The sequence below is a fragment of the Eublepharis macularius genome, chromosome 14 (assembly GCF_028583425.1).
Source record: "Eublepharis macularius isolate TG4126 chromosome 14, MPM_Emac_v1.0, whole genome shotgun sequence".
NCBI lineage: Eukaryota > Metazoa > Chordata > Lepidosauria > Squamata > Eublepharidae > Eublepharis > Eublepharis macularius.
In genome coordinates, this window is record NC_072803.1 from 33,884,139 (window position 1) to 33,903,965 (window position 19,827).

General features: G+C 46.4%; 1 protein-coding gene across 8 annotated transcripts in view; it reads right to left on the reverse strand.

The window, feature by feature from the left end:
* Nucleotides 1–19,827, reverse strand: part of ANK1 (ankyrin 1) — a 131,440-nt gene that overhangs the window by 35,816 nt on the left and 75,797 nt on the right. For 5 of the 8 annotated variants that reach the window (XM_054997652.1, XM_054997656.1, XM_054997650.1 and 2 more), the window contains exons 18-31: nt 18,007–18,105; nt 16,767–16,865; nt 15,998–16,096; nt 14,338–14,433; nt 14,177–14,249; nt 13,226–13,249; nt 11,531–11,627; nt 9,613–9,694; nt 8,220–8,317; nt 7,050–7,274; nt 5,095–5,249; nt 3,989–4,200; nt 2,311–2,515; nt 373–469 (exon numbers count right to left, since the gene is read on the reverse strand). In XM_054997652.1, coding sequence (XP_054853627.1) covers nt 373–469; nt 2,311–2,515; nt 3,989–4,200; nt 5,095–5,249; nt 7,050–7,274; nt 8,220–8,317; nt 9,613–9,694; nt 11,531–11,627; nt 13,226–13,249; nt 14,177–14,249; nt 14,338–14,433; nt 15,998–16,096; nt 16,767–16,865; nt 18,007–18,105 — 1,661 coding nt within the window. The remainder of the gene's footprint in view (nt 1–372; nt 470–2,310; nt 2,516–3,988; nt 4,201–5,094; nt 5,250–7,049; nt 7,275–8,219; nt 8,318–9,612; nt 9,695–11,530; nt 11,628–13,225; nt 13,250–14,176; nt 14,250–14,337; nt 14,434–15,997; nt 16,097–16,766; nt 16,866–18,006; nt 18,106–19,827) is intronic. The other 3 variants (XM_054997653.1, XM_054997655.1, XM_054997654.1) reach the window with 3 other exon arrangements.

Here is a 19,827-nt window from a genome sequence, read left to right on the forward strand (position 1 = left end):
CAGGCTGCAGAACTGCAATGGCCTGCACAGCATAACTGGGGTTATCCCAACTTTTTGCAAGGAAAGCTGGTCTGAGAGATAAGGAGCTTGCCCGTGACCACCCTGTCAAGTTTATAATTGAGTAGTGATCTGAACCCAAGTCTCTCCAGTCCACTCTTGTGAATTATACATTATGTTGGCTTCTACTATTAATTATGGAAATCATTGGAAGGAAAGCTTGACCTCTGACCCCTCTTGGTACAGCATTTCTTACAGCTTGTATTTGCTTCAGGTCATAGTGTCATGTTGACCTTTAAGCTAGGAATGGCCTAATTGATGGGAACTGTGGACAATACCTAATAGGTTGGGCATCTTGGAGGTGCCGGAGCTCACCTGGCGGACACATTGGTGGTGAAATTCGCACACTCGTTGGCATAGACTAGTTTTGTGGTCCCAGTGATGTCCTCCCATTGTGCTGGGGCTGTTCCTCCTGAGATTGATAATGAAGACATCCCCAACATTGTTATGATCAATGAGGCACTCTCACTTTATAAATAATTTTTCTCTCTTAAGTTTGAGCTCTGGAAAAAAAACTGATTGTACAAGTTTGAAGCCAAAGCCAGTTTTGTGTGGTGCTGATTCAACCATGTTATCAGCCAAGAAACCTCCCCCTCCCAAAGCTATTTATTTATTTAGAACATGTTTATCCCTCCTCTCTAGAGAACCTGCCAGAGGCGGCTTACAAAATAAAACATAACAAAAACATAAAACATTAAAAGATGTTAAATAACCTAGAATTTAAAATACAGCCAGTGAGTAAAAACATAAATCACCGAGCAGCCTAAAATAAATTTAACAGTTTCAGGCTACAAACAAATTATTGTCGTTTTATGTTTTTAAAGTTCATCTTTTTAAAAGTCCTTAAGGTAACAAATGAACAGATAAATGCCTGAGCATTTGTGCAATGCTTTAAAAAATAAATTTTGAAAAGGCAGAGAGCTTGCCTGAAGCATGGAGGCAAGGGAAAAAGGATAAATCTGATAGGTGAGTGAAAATTCAATTCTCTGGTATGTTTTTCCCTATTGCTTCATTTGTGAAGCTGGGAAGAAATCATACTTACTTTGCAGCTGAAAAATACACCAAGTGCTCCACTTTTACATTACTATCGTCCTTCATACAGAGGCATAAGAAGTCACCTTGATACTCTAAGGCAGAGCCCAAACATGGGCGGCCGGGGGGGGGGGGGGAGGAGATAGGAGCTCTTTCCTGGGGCCTGACTTACAAATCCATAGAGGCATCCTGAGGCCTATGTAGCAAATTCATTGCCATGTCTGTTTGACATTTCAGAAATAAAACAGAAATTTCCCTTCCATGACTCATGAAACTGTATGTATAAGATACAATTGTGGCTGAAGGGCCAGAAAATGGAGCTCAGACTCCACTCTCAAGGAAATGAATCCAAACCATGAGGCGCTTGCCCCTGCTGGGATCCCCACCCCTCCATCTCACAGACATTCTTTAACAAAGCCTCAATTTGTTCTGTACCAAGACTAGACCCTTGCCTTAGAAAATGCAGTAGAAATTCCCAGCTCTGCTGTTAAGATAAAAGAGGCACGGGGGGGGGGGGGAGCCACCTCTGATGACAAATCTCAGATACTGTTAAGGGTAGTAGAAAAGGATTTAGGAAAATCTGACCCACAGGCACAATCTATCAGGAAGAATTCTGATGTAAGCCCCGCTGGTATGCTCAGAGCAAGCTTTTATCTTTCATTTTGACATCCAGGATTTTAAAGGCTGGTTTTGATGAAAACACTACATCAGATAGGAAGCAAGCAAATGCTGTTTATAAAGCACTACCTGCGTGTCAGAGGGCAGAACTACAAGTTACCAGAAATGCACGACTGCTGCCAAAAACGGCAGTCACTGTCAAGTTTACCCCTTCCATAACATATAATTGAACTTACCTCTTGTCCAGATGTCATCATAAGGAATACTTCCCTACTAAAATGTGAAGCAAGGACAGGGAAACACCTTGTAATGAAGTCAGGGCATAAAGAATTTCAAACCACGTTACAAACTTGAAACTGGTTTGCCATTTTTGGTGGCAGTCCTGAGTTTCTGATAAAACTGAGTTCTGCCCATCAGAACAACTCTTATCTTGTATTTGTCTTCCATTGCTGAGTAGCTACAGACTATTGTCATGCCCTGAAAATTAAGGGAGTAAGTCTGCCAAGGCAGATGGCATCACTTCTAGGCAGGCCTGAGCCTCAGAACTTGCCATCCTCAAAAGAACAGCCCACCTAATTGAGAATGTCAGATAATCCTTCTCACCTATAACACTGCAGAGAAGGCGCAGGCTAGTGGTATCGCCTTCCCCACTGTCCCGGGGATTCTCCCTCCACGAGGGGGGCAGAGGGATGCGCAGCCCAATGGGGCGGTGGAATTTCCTGCGGCGTGGCTCCACTGTCACTATGGGGCTGAACGTCGCCTGGTTCCCCAGCAGTTTTGTCACCAGCTCATCCGGAACTGGCTGCGCCTTTGGGAGAAACAAGCAGGAGGTCAGTGCAGCAAATGTGAGAACTCATCAAGTGCCAGAGCAATGGAAAGAGAAATGGAAAGCGTGGTCAAAAGGCCAGGCAGGCTCAGGCAGAGCAGAGGTTACACTTCCAGACAGGGTGGGAAACAGAGACCGAGGCTATAGGCTCCAGCGCAGGCAGCCCAAAAGCAAGGCCTGCATATAGCTAGTACGCTCATCAGATCCTTGCATGGGAAAGGACTGTTAAGTGGCATAGAACTCTTGACTGTCAGCTTTCAAGGGCAGGGAGAGCCAGCTTCTGGGTCACCTTCAGAGATGCAGAGAGATTAAAACAGTCTTTGACAAAAGCGGAAAAACCAGAAGAGGGCTGTGCACCATGTTCAGGGATAAAGAATGGGGCTTTAGTGTCTAACACTACTCAGTATTGTCCTCCAGCAGTAACTGCCAGGATAGCAAGTACTTGTGCATTAAAACGATAAGGAGTCATGTGACATCTTAAAGACAGACTAATCGATTTACTGTGGCATCAGCTTGGATAGGCTACAGCCTAACTGTAACCCACAAACACCCATGCCACCATAAATTGGTTAATCTTTAAGTTGTCACAAGACTCTTTTTTTATTTTTGTAGCACCAGACTAACACAGCTACCCTTCTGGTCTTTGGCTTAAAACATCCATCATTTTTTGGCCTTCATGCATCCAGTGAAGGCAGTTGTGCTCTGGAGAGAGTTAGGCATTTGACATTGTATCTACTTTGGGCTGTAGTTTCTCTCATGTTTCATGGCCCCATTTAGACTTCTTAACTTGTATATATTGTAGTAATTTTATGACAATGATTATGTTTTGGTTGTGAGTTTTGAGTGTTACTTTGCAAATGCATTTTTTATTATTTCAAAAGGTGGGATACAAATATTTCAAACGTCACTCAAATTTGGTGCCAGGAAATACTGATTTCTGAAACTTTCCATTCTGCAAATTAATCACATTGGCATAGCATGTTCTGCTTTGGCTAATTCTGGAAAGGCAACACCTCTAACCACTGCAAATCGTACTCAGTCCTTCCTCTGAGACCAGGCATTGTTCACTTGCTTTTTAGCTTATTTTAATTAACTTTTTTTTAAAAAATGAAAGCCTTGATGGTCAGGATGCTGTATTTCATGCCATGCTTCTGCAGAAAAACCACACAATTCACACAGGCCTATACTGGTTCCTGCTCACTGGGTTCTACCGACTGCTTTACAGAGAACTTAGTGCCCTTTCATCATCCCACTCCTTGAAAAAATACTGCAGGTTCTTTGAGCCTTGAATCTTAATACAGATGTTTGCTTGATTACTTTGACAGCAGAATGTGTGTGGCCTTTTTGTAATGTCTGCAAAGCTTGCCCCAACACATACAGGCACACATCCATGCCCACCCACTATTTGGTCTCTTTACTCTTCCCCAGCTACAGAGATAACCATCATCCTGATACCTGCAGAGCTAGCTTGACTTTCTTGGTGACTGCTGTTTCTGGGAACGTGGCTTGCACCATGGACACCAATGTGCTCTGCAGACAGCCACCTTCTGGGCCAATCAGCTCTTGGTCCTGGCACACGCGGGACATGACCACAAAATAGAGAGGGAAATCTGTGGTGATGATGCGGCAAATCCTCTTCTTCTCCAACTCCTCTAGGCTCTCCAGTTCTGCACGGATGACAACAATGGGGGGCAAAGCACTGGAGCCACAATTCCCAAAATCTGAGCAATGACAGAACCGCCAGTGTGGCGCGTGACATATATCTAGTGATGTACATCAAGACCCTAATTAAATTTTAAAAGGCTCAGAATAAAGGATAGCACAGGGCAAGATCGAGTCAATGAAAGGCATCTCTGTATGTTCGTTATTTCTTGCAACCAGAAACATTTTTTTCTTTTTCTTCTGAGAAAAGGAATGATAGGACAGATAAAATAGTTGCAGGATAGCATGCAATATTTTTTTAAAATCCTTGGCCTATAGCATTGTTGATTGGATTTCTCATGTTATTTGATTGCATTGTTTTACACTGTGTAATCCACCTCAAGCCTCTGCAAGAAAAATAGCCTATAAAGGCTTTCTCTGGGGCACCATGTTGCAAGTTGGTCATTCAATGTGTTGAGACAGGCTAACTGTTTAGTATAACGCAGCTCCTTATATCTACTGAGCACCCTCCCGGACTATTCATCCTAGTTTGTAGGAATTTTATTTATTTAATTAATTAAATATACAATAATAAAATTGGCAGCATAAAATATAAAATCAGCAAACCAAAATAAAAGACTAAAAACAGCCACGCATGTATTGTACCGCCTATTCAGCCCAAACAAACCCAGGTGGCCTGTTATAGAGGGATACAGAGTCGGGGGCTGGGGACACACCCCTCCCATGGCAGGAAGCCAGAATGTGCAAGATACTTGCAAAACAGTATCACAAAACAGTTTACTGAATTTGCTTAACACTAATTCTCAAGACAATCACACTCCCAATTCTACCCGACCTCCTCAAGTCTTGAGCCACATCTGCCCTGTCTCAACTTGCCTCCTCCTGCTAGACTGCCTTACCTTCGTCCATTCCGTTGAGCACCTGGTCCAAGTAGCTCTCCCCGTAACGGCTGCGATGTTCCTTCCACACAGACCCATTTTCACTACGCAGCACCACCAGTTCCCGGTCACCACGCCCATGTGAAGCAAAGTGGGGGATCTCCACAATGACAGGGCTGTGGGAGAACTGAGTGTTAGGACCCCCAGGAGACCTGCCACATTGTGGCCACCGAGGAATTGAACAAGAAAAGAAAAACGAAGCAAGCCATTCAGAGTGAGGGGGTTGAAGCTCTGGAGCCTTATGTTGCAAAATTGAGAGGCATTGGCCTATTTCCACCTCCACCATGGACTCTGCATGCTGTTACGGAGGGGATGCTCCTTAAAAGGACGCAATGGGACAATCAACAGATCCCCAATATGATTTGGTATGATTAGCAGCAAGGGAGCCCATGGTAAGATTTCCAGGCTGACAAACAGTTGCATTTCACCATCATGAGAGATGCTATGTATAAATAGCTACCAATGGAATCACCGACATGGAAGAAAGATACCTAGGTGAGCCAGAATGCGCCCTACTGGGTCCTTGACTGAGAAAGCTGCAAGTAGCATCCGAAGACAGACAGCTAATTCCAGCACTACTGCAATACAGTAGTATGACAGACAGTGTTTATAGTGATTAGAATATCAGTCTAAAATCAGGGAGACCCTGGTTCGAATCCCCACTCTGCCATGGAAGCTTGCTGACTAACCGTAGGCCAGTCACACACTGTAACCTACCTCACTGAATTGTTGTGAGGATAAAATGGAGGGGAGGGGAGTGCTATAAGCCACTTGGGGAGCCTTTGGGGAGAAAGGCGGGGTATAACTGAAGTAAATAAATGAGAACCACTTGTAATTAGCCCCCTTTGTTCGTGTTGGGTTGCAGGAAGCACCCAGCCAGGGCCAGGGCCAGCGTTCTCTTCTGCCTGAAATCATCCAGCTGAGAAGGAGGGAGACGTTTTGATGACCTGAACTCTAGTTTTTGGCCCCACGCATATGACTCTTGCAGCCAAATATTAGCAGGATACCAAAGGAAGAGGGTATGGGGGGAAAGTCCTACTTCATTGCAGCAAAGCTTGAATTGACACTGATAGCTTCTGCTTTCTTTGTCTCAAAGAAAAGGATTAATAGAACCACCAGAAGAGGAGATGTAGTTGTACCTCCTCCTCCTCTCCCACAGGCACAAATAAACCACCATTAGACGATTGCCAGATTTGCTGCTGGGACAAGCTAAAAGCTGGTCTAGAACAAAACCCACATTAATACTTTAGCCCATTTGTCCTTTTTATGGGGGTTTAGATTGTTGTATTACCATTCCAGGGCAGGCTCCAGGAAATCTCTATAAAATGGGAACAAGCCCCAACAGGATAAAGATGCTTCCACACATTACTCCAATACACAATGGTCAAACAGGAAGCACGAGAGGAAGCACTTCAACAAAGAGGTATTTCCTGTTGTGGGGCTCTGACGCTTCCAGTTCTGCTTTCTATCTAATAATAATAATAACATTTGATTTATATACTGCCCTCCAGGACAACTTAATGCCCACTCAGTGCGGTTTACAAAGTATGTCATTATTATCCCCACAACAATAATCACCCTGTGAGGTGGGTGGGGCTGAGAGAGCTCCTAGAAGCTGTGACTGACCCAAGGCCACCCAGCTGGCTTCAAGTGGAGGAGCAGGGAATCCAACCCAGTTCTCCAGATTAGAGTCCCGCTGCTCTTAACCACTACACCAAACTGGCTCCTGTCTAGAGAGAAGAAAGAACAGCATTGTCCACTTCCCATCCCAGCCTCCAAGTGCATTGAGGGTGGGTGATAGCAGAGGGGCCACAATTCACACAGCCAATCCAGTTTACTTGGAAACACCCTACATGACAACAGCAATCTTACTCAGTGTCTGTAATGACAGATCTGGAAAGAGTACCAGCTTTCACCTGAGAAACTGTGCTCCTGCGGGACCCAAGGCGATAATCCTGCTGGCCAGTCCTTCTTCCTCAGCCAGAGGGGGCGGTGCTGGCAGTTTCTGGGGCTTGACTAGGCGGCAGGTGATGCGTGTGGGTGCTGCACACGTCCTGGGTGGGATGATGACGCGCAGACCATTGTGCCGGCTGCCCCGCATGGAACCACCACGGGCGTCCACCATAAAACTTACAAGGAATCTGCAGGGGAGGAGGAAAGATGTACTGTTAAATTTGGCAAATTATAGCTAAGCATGGTCTCTATTTGTATCAGGACCACATGGGGAAGGGAGAAGGATTTATAATACTTCCATCACCCCCCCCCATGGTTTGAACTTAATGAACCTGTTACCCACTCCCACTGTTATTAGCCCTTTGAAGGAATAAATACAGGTACCCATTTTTTGCCTTTTTCTTTTGAAGGGCTGTAATAGCATCAGCAGTTCAATAAAGCCCTCTCCCTTTTGCCCCCAATCCAAATCCAAGCCACACTCAGCTGTAATTGAGCTTTGAAAGAGGCTGGGAGATCCATTTATGGATCTTCCACCTCTTCAGCATTGAGCCCTAGCCGCAAAATCTCATGATTTAGCCCACGATGGGGCTCCAAGGATCTCACACCCACCATCTTAGGGACGGAGGGGACTGCTAATGTTGGCTGTTGGCCTTCACTTGGCCTATTGCAACCCTTACATATGTCTTGACTAAAAGTGGGTCACACCAGTAGCAGCCTTTTTAACAAAAAAAGAGGAAGAGGAAAGACTGAAGGGGAAAATATGGTCAGAGCAGGAGCGGAAAGAGAAAGACGGGCAATGGACAAAAGAAAGAAGCAGATGCTTACTGCTAGTGCATAACCTGAGCACATGAAGCATTAGCAAGCTAAAGCCCAGAGCACTTCCTATGCATGCAGAAGGACTCAAGTTCAATCTCCTGCATCTCCAGTTAAAAAGATCTCTACTTTAAACCACTGCCGCCAGGTACAGCAAGACAACACTGGGCTGAGGTGGATCACTAGTCTAATTCAGCATAAGGAAGGCAGCTTCAAATGTTCATATGACCGCACATGCCTATGCTTGAAGGCACTGGTCTGCCCTGTGTGGGGCAAGGGGGACTTCCCACTGCCCTGTGGGGTGATGGGGAATAACTCACCCTGTGTGAACAGGACTGGCCACCGGGCTGATGTTGTCAGAGGTCTCCGTGGCAGGGCTGCTGGGGATGAGGGACTCCTCATCAAATTCCTTGGAGGGCTAAGCAGGACAGAACCAAAGCTCCTGTTAAACACAGGCCTAGGCCCTGCCAGGCCTTGCAGTGCTACAGGGTTTCTTCTTCCACACTATTAATGCCTACACAGACATCTGTTCTGCAGCAATCAACCCCCACCCCTCCCCACCATACAGTTTCTGACCTCCAGCCTTAGGTGGTTCCACCCAAGTCCTATAGTTGGTGCTTAGTTCCTAAGCCTGCATGCAATCAGTGTCCCCAGGTCATGGGATGTCCTGCCCTGTAGCTCCAGATGCATGGAGGCTTGTTGCAGTTACTCAGTGGTGTGAAAAAGAATGCTCTTTGAATGCTCACAGGCAGCACTCTGGTGGTTCGAATCCCCTGACTGCCATGAAATCTGCAGAAGGCCTTGGGTCAGCCACTCCTCTCAGCCCCAGCTCCCCAGCTGTATTGTGGGGATAATAACAACACTGACTTTGTTCACCACTCTGAGTGGGACACTAATCTGTCTAGAAGAGCAGTATATAAGCGCAGTTATATTATTATTATTATTATTATTATTATTATTATTATTATTATTATTATTATTATTATAACTGAAACAACATTTCAGAGCAGAGTCACTGCATTTAAAATTAAGCCCAAGCAGTCAGAGCACTGCAGCTTCAGTCCTCTTCTCGGGTTTCTCCTATTACAAAGGTTTTCCAGCTGGCTTCTGGGGAACCCTGGAATTCCTCAGGAGCGTATCAGGGTTTGTCTGTGAGAAGAGTTGCAACAATAGACAAGCTTCCAGGACAGAGCTTTGCCCACTCATGACCAACATTTCCTGCAACACGCAGACACAGCAAAGTAGGGGGCCGTGGCAGGGCATTCCCTCAGCTCACACAAGGGAACCGTAAGGCCCAAGAGAGCTGCAGCCAACACACTGTGTGAGCAGAATGTGCACTCAAGAACATACCCAGATTATAACACAGAAGACTGTCCTTGGCAGTCGAACAGCAGGATGTGAGTCCAACAAGATTTTCAGGGTATGGGAGCTTTGACTCTCGAAAGCTGATAGCCTGAAAATCTTGTTAGTCTCCAAGGTGCCACTAGTCTCAAATCCTGCTGTTCGACGGCAGACCAACACAGCTACCTACCTGAAACTATCTACTTGGCAATCAAGTCAGAGTGTGGAAATGGTTCCCTGACAGAGGAAAGTTTGAATCCATCCACTGCAAAGATGGCAGGTAGAAATCTTTCCGTTCCCTGTCAATCACTCCTCTGTGGAAAACTATCAGCCAGCCTTGCTCCCACCAACCCTGCTAAACAGGACACACACCTGCTCGGGCTCCTCAGGTTTGATCAGCACCGTCTCCGGCGTGACGCAAGGGATTCGTGGGATAGCTGGTGATTCCTCCCTGCTGAGGTGCAAAACACAAGCAAGGGGGGGGGGGAGAGTCAAGGAACAGTTCTCTGGTGGTCCTTGCAAACCCTGCTTTTCCTCTGCCTCAAGGCCTCAAAGTGATCCTTCTTAGAAGAAAAGTGTCTGAGATGATCAACAGTTGCTAAAGGCCAAACAACAGGATGCCGGAGCTCCTTGTGCAATCTGACCCTAAAAAGCAGCCATTGCACAGGAGGCAGTAAGGATGAGGGGAAGGAGCTAACTATCCCACACCCACATCTTTTCCCTAGTCAGAAATCCTGTTCCCTTTCAGCTGCTTCAAGCCCCAGTAGGAAGGACAAAAGAAAAGTGTCCATTTTATGCTAGTCTTTCCCCCGCTCCTAGGGCTTAATGCAGATGGGGAGGCGTTTTTGACCAGGGAAATGGCACGGGGAAAGTCCATCCCCCTTTCCTAGATGACAATTTGATTCATATCAAGAGCTCCTCCTACGTTTTTGAATCAAGGAACTCAAACACTGCATATTGCTTGGTCTTAAACACAGGTTCGTGAGATAAAGACTAGGATAGGAGGCACTGCAAAACATGCCCCACTGATAAACCAAGATGATCCCATACAAATGGAAAGTTCCTGAGCTTCTCTTTAGTACTGCAATTCACCACTAGAAGACTGAGAAACATCCCACGGAAAGTTGCTGGAGACCTTCTCCTGTAGAAATTCCTCAGGATAAGAATGGAAAACCAGCAATGCAGATGGTTCAACTCATCCTGAACCTGTCCACAGGGCCAAGGTTGCCAATACTGGGCCCCTGTCACGGCCCATAGGGTGGCAGAAAGTCCACCCAACTGAAAACACTGGATCAGTCTCCTGCTTCCCGATGACAGGGATGCCTGGAGAAAGCAGGGCATAAGAGAAACACACTTGAAACACACACTGTTGCCTCCTCCAGGCACCCTTCCTAATCCCCTGCATTGCTGTTCCTTGCACTGATGGGGATAAAAGGAGCATGAGAAAGTTGCATTCTGCTTTCTCTGCTTTAGCTGCAACTGGAAGACCTGGAGTGGAGGGTGGGGAGGCAGAGGTAGGGGAAGCCTTGCCTGAGGAGAATAAAGCTGTAATTGATGGAGAGATGTGGCTACAATTGAGAAGAGGAGAATTGTCATGGAAGGACCCCAGGAACACACTGTGCCCAAGAGCCCATAAGAACAATCTGCAACTGGTTTGCTACATTGGCCCAGTGACAGTAGCATGAAAAGAAGCACCCCTTACATCTGGTTTGTGGCAAAGTGAGGCTGCTGACCCAAGTGGTTGGGTTTGGACTCCACTAAGGGAAGTCTTAAGCAATGGCACGTGACCATGACCTTCACCTCTACTTGAAGCAGCATGAGAAAGACTCTGGAGGCTCCCTTCTCATCCAAGGGACCGCCAGCACATGCATGCTCTAGCATCTGTGTGCAGGCAAGCTCGAGTTAATGCATAAGCACCGGTCTCTGCTTATGCACTGGTCTACCCGCATGAGACATCAAAACCTGGGTGCTATTAAAGGTTGCAGAATGGAAGACAGAAAGAGCTGATTTGTGTGATGCAACCCACCTGGAAATTCTCCTGCACAACTCTCACTGAAAGGAAATGGGAGCTGTGCAAGGACATGCTATCATGCAACTCCAGTTTATTTCAATGGAGCTTCAGCAGGAGAACTTCCCAGTGGACTGTGCCCCATGCGAATTAATTAGAATGAATTTTCCAATTCAGGGACCCAAATAAATGGACCCAATCTCGAGGAAGAGAAGGAGCTGCTCTCGGCATGAACACAGTCTCCCGCCGACCTCTTTCACGACCCCATGCAACATGTCTTACGTGTGCTCCAGTTTAGGGACAAATTCCACAATTTCTCTCTCATCGTCCTGATAGTGGAAGCCCCGCTTGTGTGGCTTCATCCCAGCCAGCTCTTCCCCTGAAAGAGAGAAGGGGCTGAAAACCAGGACTGATTGGGGCACTTAGCCTCTTACAAGTGCCCATCAAGTACAGGGCCACAGGTTGTCCAGAGAATGTGTTAACATATGAGCTTTCTGTCCCCTTGGATACAGGCCAGGGGAGTGACCGAGGGAGTTAGGATCCATGGTTCACTGCAGTGACTAAAACTAGAATCAGGCTCTGTTTCTGTGTCGGCAGAATAATATAGCTCAATCCCACATTGTTTGGTGATGCCTGTAGGTTGGAAATACATGGGACCAGGGGAACATATGGGCACCATCTGCAGTCTTACACACTCAGAGGGAGGTAGATGCTGCCCAGGGAAGAACCTATATGATTCTAGACAACCCCACATGTATGTGTCCTGTAGCTAGCAACTGATCCAGCCACAGAGAAGGGCCACCTACATCACTCTGGTCATGTCCACATGTAGCTTTAGGCTAGAGGCATACAGTTTTACAAGATGAGTGGTTTGAAAGAGGCTTCACTTCTCATGGTGCATGCACACATTTCTTTCACCTTTCTGTCACCTCTAGTCAAACAGGTTTGAGGAACAGTACAAAAACCTACCAAATCTCTATGTTCAGAGGCAAAAGCAGGGCAAGCGTACACACCATGAGCAGCAATCCTTCTTTTGATCCCCACTCATCAATCTCAACAAATACTGTCTCTAGCCTTAACAGTTTTTGATAGTGTGGTTGGCCAGTGAATCCCTTCTGAGCTCTGGGGGCAGGAAGATGGGTAGATTCCTGATGGGAGCACAGCAGCAGGGCAGAAAAAACCACAATGCGCCAAGTAATCAGTGGACAGAGGGATTGTTTGTCCCAAATACGTACTTAGCAGGCGTGACTAACAGGAATGGGAAGGGGGGTGGCGGCACAATCTTCTGGAGCAGATTTATTTATTTATATCCTGCTTTTTTCCCCACTGGGAACCCAAAGTGGCTTACAACAGCATTCTCCCCTCTTCCATTTTACCCTCTCAACAATAACCCTATGAGGTAGGTTGGTCTGAGAGAGTTTGCATGGCAGAGTGAGAGTTCAAGTCTTGGGTCTCCCAAGTTTTAGTTCGATACCATAATGACTGCACCACACTGACTCTCACATGAGGAAAAGGGGGAATAGTACATGTCCTGGTAGAAAGAGGGGCAGGCAACAGGGATTGCAGGAGCAATGGTGAGACAGGGCTGTGTGTGCACCATGGAGCTAGAAGTAAAAGTAGATCCACACCATGGGAGAGAAGTGCAAATCCAGGCTTCTGTTCACAGTGCCCAGGGACGCAAGCCCAGCCCTCACACTGTTGCCTTTGAGGCCTTTGGCTCGTATGGCACAGGCTGTTGGCAAAGCAAGGCCCAGCAGCAATGAGATGGTGGCTGTTCATGCAAATGCCTTCCCTACCCACCTACCACCCACACAGCCACAGACATGATGGGCAGGTGGGCAAGCTGGCCTACAAGGAAGGTGGGTACGGCATGGGATGGAGGCATGTGAGGCCTGGGCAGTTACAACTTGGGGTGGAATGGGGCAGATGGGTTGGGCGGGCGAGCCAAGCCCACAGTGACAAACACACAGTTCATACCCAGGAGAGTTACGTGAGCCGTGCCTGGAAAGCAAGAAAAAAAACAGGTTTGCACTACTGGCCAGAGATCATGGGCACAATGCACGCACAGCTCACGACCAAGGGCCAGGCAACACGGCGCCTGGGGTGGGATAATGCTATGTCTTTGTAAACTTGTATTTATCTACCCTATGGCATTGTTTACGGAAATGTCCTTGAAACTGATTGTACTAATCTCACACTATGTAATGTGCCTTGAGTCTCAGTGAGAAAGGTGGACTATAAATGACATAAATAAATAAACCAGAAAGAGGATAGTTAGAGACAGAGCCTGCCGGGCAGCCTGCTACGGAAGTTTGGGTATCTGGGTACATTTGATTTAGCGAGACCTGGGGAGACGCAAGAGCCAGACAAGGAACTGAAACCTCAACCCTTGTGCACTAAAAACCTTTCTGGTCATGCCCATACAGGCTCAAGCATATCTTTGCTGCCATAGAGGTGGCATAACTGTACAAGTTATTCAGGTTTGCAAAAGTTGCTTATTTAAAACAAATTGAAGCAGAGATTCTCAGGGAAGTTGAGTCACATTTTTTCTGGGCTCTTTCAGAACTGTGGCGCTCACACAGCCTGGCACAGGTAGGAGCCACTGCAGGGTTAGGCAAGCAGCTGTGGAGTCAAAGTTAGGTAATGTCTTCAACAATGCCCCCCTCCCCCCCAAGAAGGTGGATCTGCTGAGACTAGCTTATTTACAAAATCATTAATTTAAGGCTTGAAAACTAGCATGGTACAGTATTGGGGGTGGATGTGGAGCAAGGCAGGGAGTGCGGGGGAGAGATTCTGTCAAGCAGGAACAGAGAGGTTTGGAGAAGTTCTCTCACCAGGGCGCTCTTTGGATCTTCCAACAGGGTGAGATGGACTCTTTCTGCCCTTTAAATCCCCTGCCCGAAGCACTTCCTCGTCCCTGGGACTCACCTTCATCCTCAGAAACATCCAGGATCTCATCCACAGTCTCAGGGAAACTCATGCGGTGCTTATCGCTGAATGACTGCGTGAGGCAAAGGATCAGGTGAGAATGCTGCCCTAATGCCACAAAACCGTCCCCCAGGGCAGGCTGGCTTGTCTTTGGGACTCACCAAGAAGCTGGTAGTTTCCTCCGTCACAATTTTTAGCACATCAGTGACAGAAATGTAACCCAGCCGTTTGGCAATGGCCAGAGGAGTGGCACCATTCTGCAGAGAGAGAGAGACAGACAGACAGAAACACACAGACAGAAATTTCAGGCAGGTAGTCATGGTGGTCTGCAGGAGAAGAGCAAGACTTGAGTCCAGTAGCAACTTAAAGACCAACAAGATTTCCAGGGTATAAGCTTTTGAGAGTCAGGGCTCCCTTCATCAGGCACAAAAGACAGCTGATACATGTTAATAGTATTTAAGCCTTAGATGAGGCCTAAGAAGAGACTAAAAATCTGTACCAAGAGAAGGTGCAATCTGCAACCTGTATAAATTATATATATGTAAATCTCTTCTCTTGCATAACTTATTCTGGTTCTGCTAATCAAGGGGAAGAGGATGGAGATATTCAGGGCACCCAAGTCCTGCTCCCAACCCCTAGAAATCTTATCCAACCACTTTTTCTAACCTCTAAGGTTTCATTATGCATTTGCCCACAGATCATCACAGCCATAAGGGCTGGAAACACAGATCGCTTACACTCTAGGATGCTTTTATATTGCTAAGTCTTTCTTGTTTTTATTTCAGAGGGGCTGTATCCATTTCATACAGATTACAAGAACTAAAAGTCTCTCTGAAACAGGAACTTAATCTAAAGGAGGAAATCAGTGGTTCTGCTTGGTGAAAACTTTGGTCTACGCACCCTCTAAAGTCCTTCCTAACCTGACAAAGGAGGATTTTTGACTTATGAACAGATGAAAACTGTAACCCCAATAAGACTCGTGGAACAAATAGATGCAGCAAAGGTCATAGATTTCCATCAGACTGTAAAAAATAAATTAAGTGTGCATGCCGCCACAATTCAGGCTGAAGAGGCACAGGAAGGGGGGGAAGATCCTTTTATTAGCATTTTAAAGGGGCAAAATACCAGTTCTTACAGAACATTTTTTTCAGCCCTTTCCCCCACCCCTTAAAACACACACCAAGGTCATGTTCAGGTGAATGTTGGAGGAAATACAACCTAAACAAGAGGACCTCTACCATTCTCAGTGACCACCCTGTGAATTCCTCTACTCCCCCCTGCTTTTAATTCACTGCATCTATGCAAAAGTACCATTGCGAAAGCAATTACACTGCCCCCCTCCCAAATGGATTCAAAGGAGGTTTTTCTTTGCTCCTGCTTAAAGGAACAGCCCCAGGAGGAGCAAAGGTTGTAACCAGAATAAATACAACATCATGTGAAAGCTCCCATTTAACTTGGGGCCTCCTGCACGGAAGCAGCCCTAGAGAAGGTCTGTAATACCCCGAGCTTTGACTGACTCACACAAGTACATGCATCACCTGATGGCTGCCATACGGAGCCTTGGCTTGCTTGTGCATCACATATCTTTACACCACATGTTCATTTTGCCTTACATCTGCCGAAATGCAACGTTGTTCGACACAATCCACCCATGCATTCAGCGGTCAGTCTTCAAACATACACAGAAATCAGCAGATTCATGTGCAACCCAAGCCTGGGTCACAACGGCCAATGGCCAACAAGCATTGGGGCAACAAGCTGAAAAGGTCATCTGAGCAGGAGAGGGTGCAGCTTCTCAGATCCCTGGGAATCCACACTCACCGAACTGACTTCATTGGGGGATGCTCCGTGCTTCAGCAAGAGGGTGACAATATCAGTGTGGCCTTGCTGGGCCGCTTGGTGCAGAGGAGTGTATCCAAGCTGCAAGGGAAAGAGGAAGAGACTCAACTGGTAAGAGGCAAGTAACAGCAACACCATCAGATTGTAGTGAATTGATGCCCGTTTATAAGTTATATTGTGTTTCAATTTTAGATCAGTTATCAAACCCAAATCAGAATCTAGTTCTCCTTCCTCCAAATTTTTGGTTGCTGCTGGAGGGGGGCATGGAAAATGCACACAAGTGGTGATGAAAAGCCACGTGTTTCTCTAATGTCTAATTTGAACCTCAAAGTGGGGAAGGGGAAAACACAGTTTGAATTTGTTTCTGCCAACCTATCAGCCATGATAACAAGGAGGGAGGCAAAAATAAACACATGCACCTTGCTGCATCCCAGGAACCCCAAAAGCAAGCATTCCCATCCACAAAAAGGCAGCTTTAAAACAGAGGAGCAAGTGACTTTTCATCCAAGACAGTAAAGACAGAAGATGGTGCAGGAATATGCAACAGCAGCTCAAGGCAAAACTTCTCTTCTAAGGGCATCGGCTTCTTAGCCCCAAAGATAAACTAACAATTTGTATGGAATCTAGTAAGCTATACTGAGACTGCCAAAGCTCTTACATCTGATGTCCTTGTTTTAGATAATGTGTGGATTTGTATGTTAAATTTTTTTTTTAAAAAAAACCTCAAGTAAGTTAGTGGATCTTTCCCTACCTTGGTCTTAGAATTGACTTCTGCCTGGTGCTGCAGTAGAAACTTCACTAGCTTGATATTCCCATAGTGACAGGCCACATGTAATGGTGTATAACCCATCTGAAAAATGGATAGAAAAGGTGAGACATTCTAATATTCTTCTCAGGACTACACTGATTGGATAAGACACTTTATTCTGTTGCTTTCATTAGGAAATTATCTAGGTTCTTCCTCTGTTTACTGCCTTGATCCCCTTTCCCAAGAAGCCTGGGTGGCTTGGTGAGGTCCCCCCAAAGTAGACTAGGATGCGTAGGGGCCTATAGACATTTATAGTGTGATTTTGATGATGAGAACCTATCCTTTTGACCGTAAGAACTAATGGGAGACTGTTAAAACAAAACAGCAGTACCCTAAAGACCAATAAAAATTTCCAGGGTATGCAAACTCACTTTGTCAAACACAAACAGAATGAACAATTTCATAGAATCATAGGAGGTTAGAAGGGATCTCCAGGGTCATCTAGCCCAACCCTCTGCACAGTGCAGGAAATTCACAACTACCCCCACACACACCCCTGTGACCCCTGCTCCATGCTCAGAAGATGGCAAAACACCTCCAGGATCTCTAACCAAACTGGCCTGGGGGAAATCGGTAAAGTGAGCTTTAACTCGTGAAAGCTTATACTCTGGAAACAGCTACCCCCTGAAATGACCCTGATGGGAGACTCCTATTGGTGTCACCCACCACCTCAATGAAAGGATTGTAGTGTACTAGCAGATACTCCCCCACACCAAGCTACAGGGACAGGCCTGCTCACATGCCAAAAACTACAAAGAATAAAGAGAACGAGAACCAACAAGGATGAAGGCACCACACAGTGGGAGGAGCCATAAAATGGACAAATGGGGTCTTCAGATGCCAGCTCACCCCTGCCCTCCCTATTTAATTTCTATAAAGTGACAAATGAGGAATCCTTCCAGTCCAGGGCCGATTCCAGACGGCCGTCCCCATCCCAAAATGTCACGCGTCGTCGCGCGGAAAACACGAAATATCGCGTTTTCTCGCGCGAGTTTTACACGACATCGCGCAAAACTCGCGCGAGAAAACGCGGTATTTCGTGTTTTCCGCGCGACGTTTCGGGATGGGGAGGGCCGTCTGGAATCGGCCCAGCTATGAGAAGAAAAATGACTCCCAGGCCCTAGAGGCCAATACTGAAGAGACAGCAAAAGAAACAGCCACTGGGGCCTGCCAGTGGATTTACCCGCGTGGTTGCATCCACCAGGACTCCATGCCTGAGGAGGACATCCGCCACCTGTACATGCCCCTCTTGAGCAACCAGGTGGAGAGGGGTGAGGCCACTCTGGAATGAAAAACAGGGTCAAGATGATACAAAGAATGATAAAAGAGGCTGCTAGAAAACCCTATTGGAGGGCTGCTACCATTTCAACAGAGGCCTTGAGATTTTAAATTTCCTGAGAGGAAAAAAAAATATTGCCAATGCAGTTTTTCTCCATCACTGTATGCCTTCAAGCCAGAAGTAGCTTCACCTGATGGATTTCTGCTTGCCATGCACTTACTAAACAGACAGCCTCTTTGCTCTGTGCTCCTAAATAGAAGTAAATTCCGAAGAAAACAATAATATCACCAAGCATTCTGGGAGCTCTAGCACTGGTCGGCTCCACTGCCTCAGAAGGCTGCTAAGAGGATTTTGACATCAACACCAGCTTAAGCCAGCTGTGACACCCCTCTCAGTGTCCCAGGGCTTTGCCAGACACCTCACCTCCCCCCTAGGCCAGTGGCTTTAGAAAGGATGGGTGAGACCTAAGGGTGGGGGCCTCTGTTTTTGCAAATAGGGGTGTACAAGACAGATGCGATTGTCATGCAGGGGTGAGAAAAGCTGCATCTGCCCCAATTCCCCCTCACAGCCAAATATTAGAGACTCATCTTTCACATCTGGTCATCTTCAAATCTGACCCTGACCAGATGACAAAGGCCAGCTTATACTTCAGCCCCAGAATCAATTTTCAGCATGCCAGATTGTGTGGAAAAAACAACAAAGGAGCAAGAGACTCCCATGCATCAGAAGGTGCCTTCCCCTCACTGTTCAGGCACTGAGGCCTGCTTGCCCCCACCCCCACCCCCATATCTGAGATGAAGAGAAAGGGGAAACTTTTCTTTCAGAAATTAAGAGTTGTGGTGGAACAGGCCAAGTGGTATAATTTCAGCGCAGCAACAAAGCCTGCATAGCATCCCAGCTGGTGTTCCAGACCCCTCCCCTGCCCAGGCCACTGTAGCAGCAGATGGCAGGTGGGACTGCTATTCGGGAAATATGCTCTTCTGAGTCTATATTTTGAGTGCCATTGCTAACCATGTGGCACAAGCTCTGGTTTGTTGCTGGCAGTAAGCAAAAAAGAACGCCCTGAAAGCCTTGCCGGCTGGGGGTGGCAGAGATGGCTCAATAAACACTGTTTCGTCCTCAGTTTCTATCTTTTGAAATGAAATAGGTAAACATGGGGGCCAAGGGCCAAACTACGCACAGTGGCAGCCAATATGCCTGTTTAAACATAGATTTGTCCTCCCATGATAGAAAGTAAAGGGGGAGTGAGAGCGGGGAATGTTGGATTTCAGCAGCTAAATGCATGGGAGTGCAAGACGGCTAGACCTCTCCTATCATCTGCAGCTTATTCCCGCCCCACCCCATCCTCTCTTTCCCAAAAGATATGGCAGGATGAAGGTTTAGTGCTCCTTGCATGTTAAAATCTTGTTAAAATCGAACACACAGGCCATTCCTCCCTTTTCATGTACCTATCTTGTGCAAGCCTTTAAGAAATTGTTTGGATTTATACATTTTTTGTGAATCTCAATTGGTTATGTTAATGTTAACAGCTTTTGAACAGCTATATGATGAGAAGGCAATTTTCACAAAGACGTATATAGACATAATCGTATTTCACAAGAGAACTTTGATAGTAGTTAGATTATCACAGTGGTTATTCCTAATTCTTTGCCTCTAAAACACAGCCAGAAATAAAAAGTCATGGTTCTGAATTCCATGTTTTCCAAATTTCTGCTGGCTAAGACT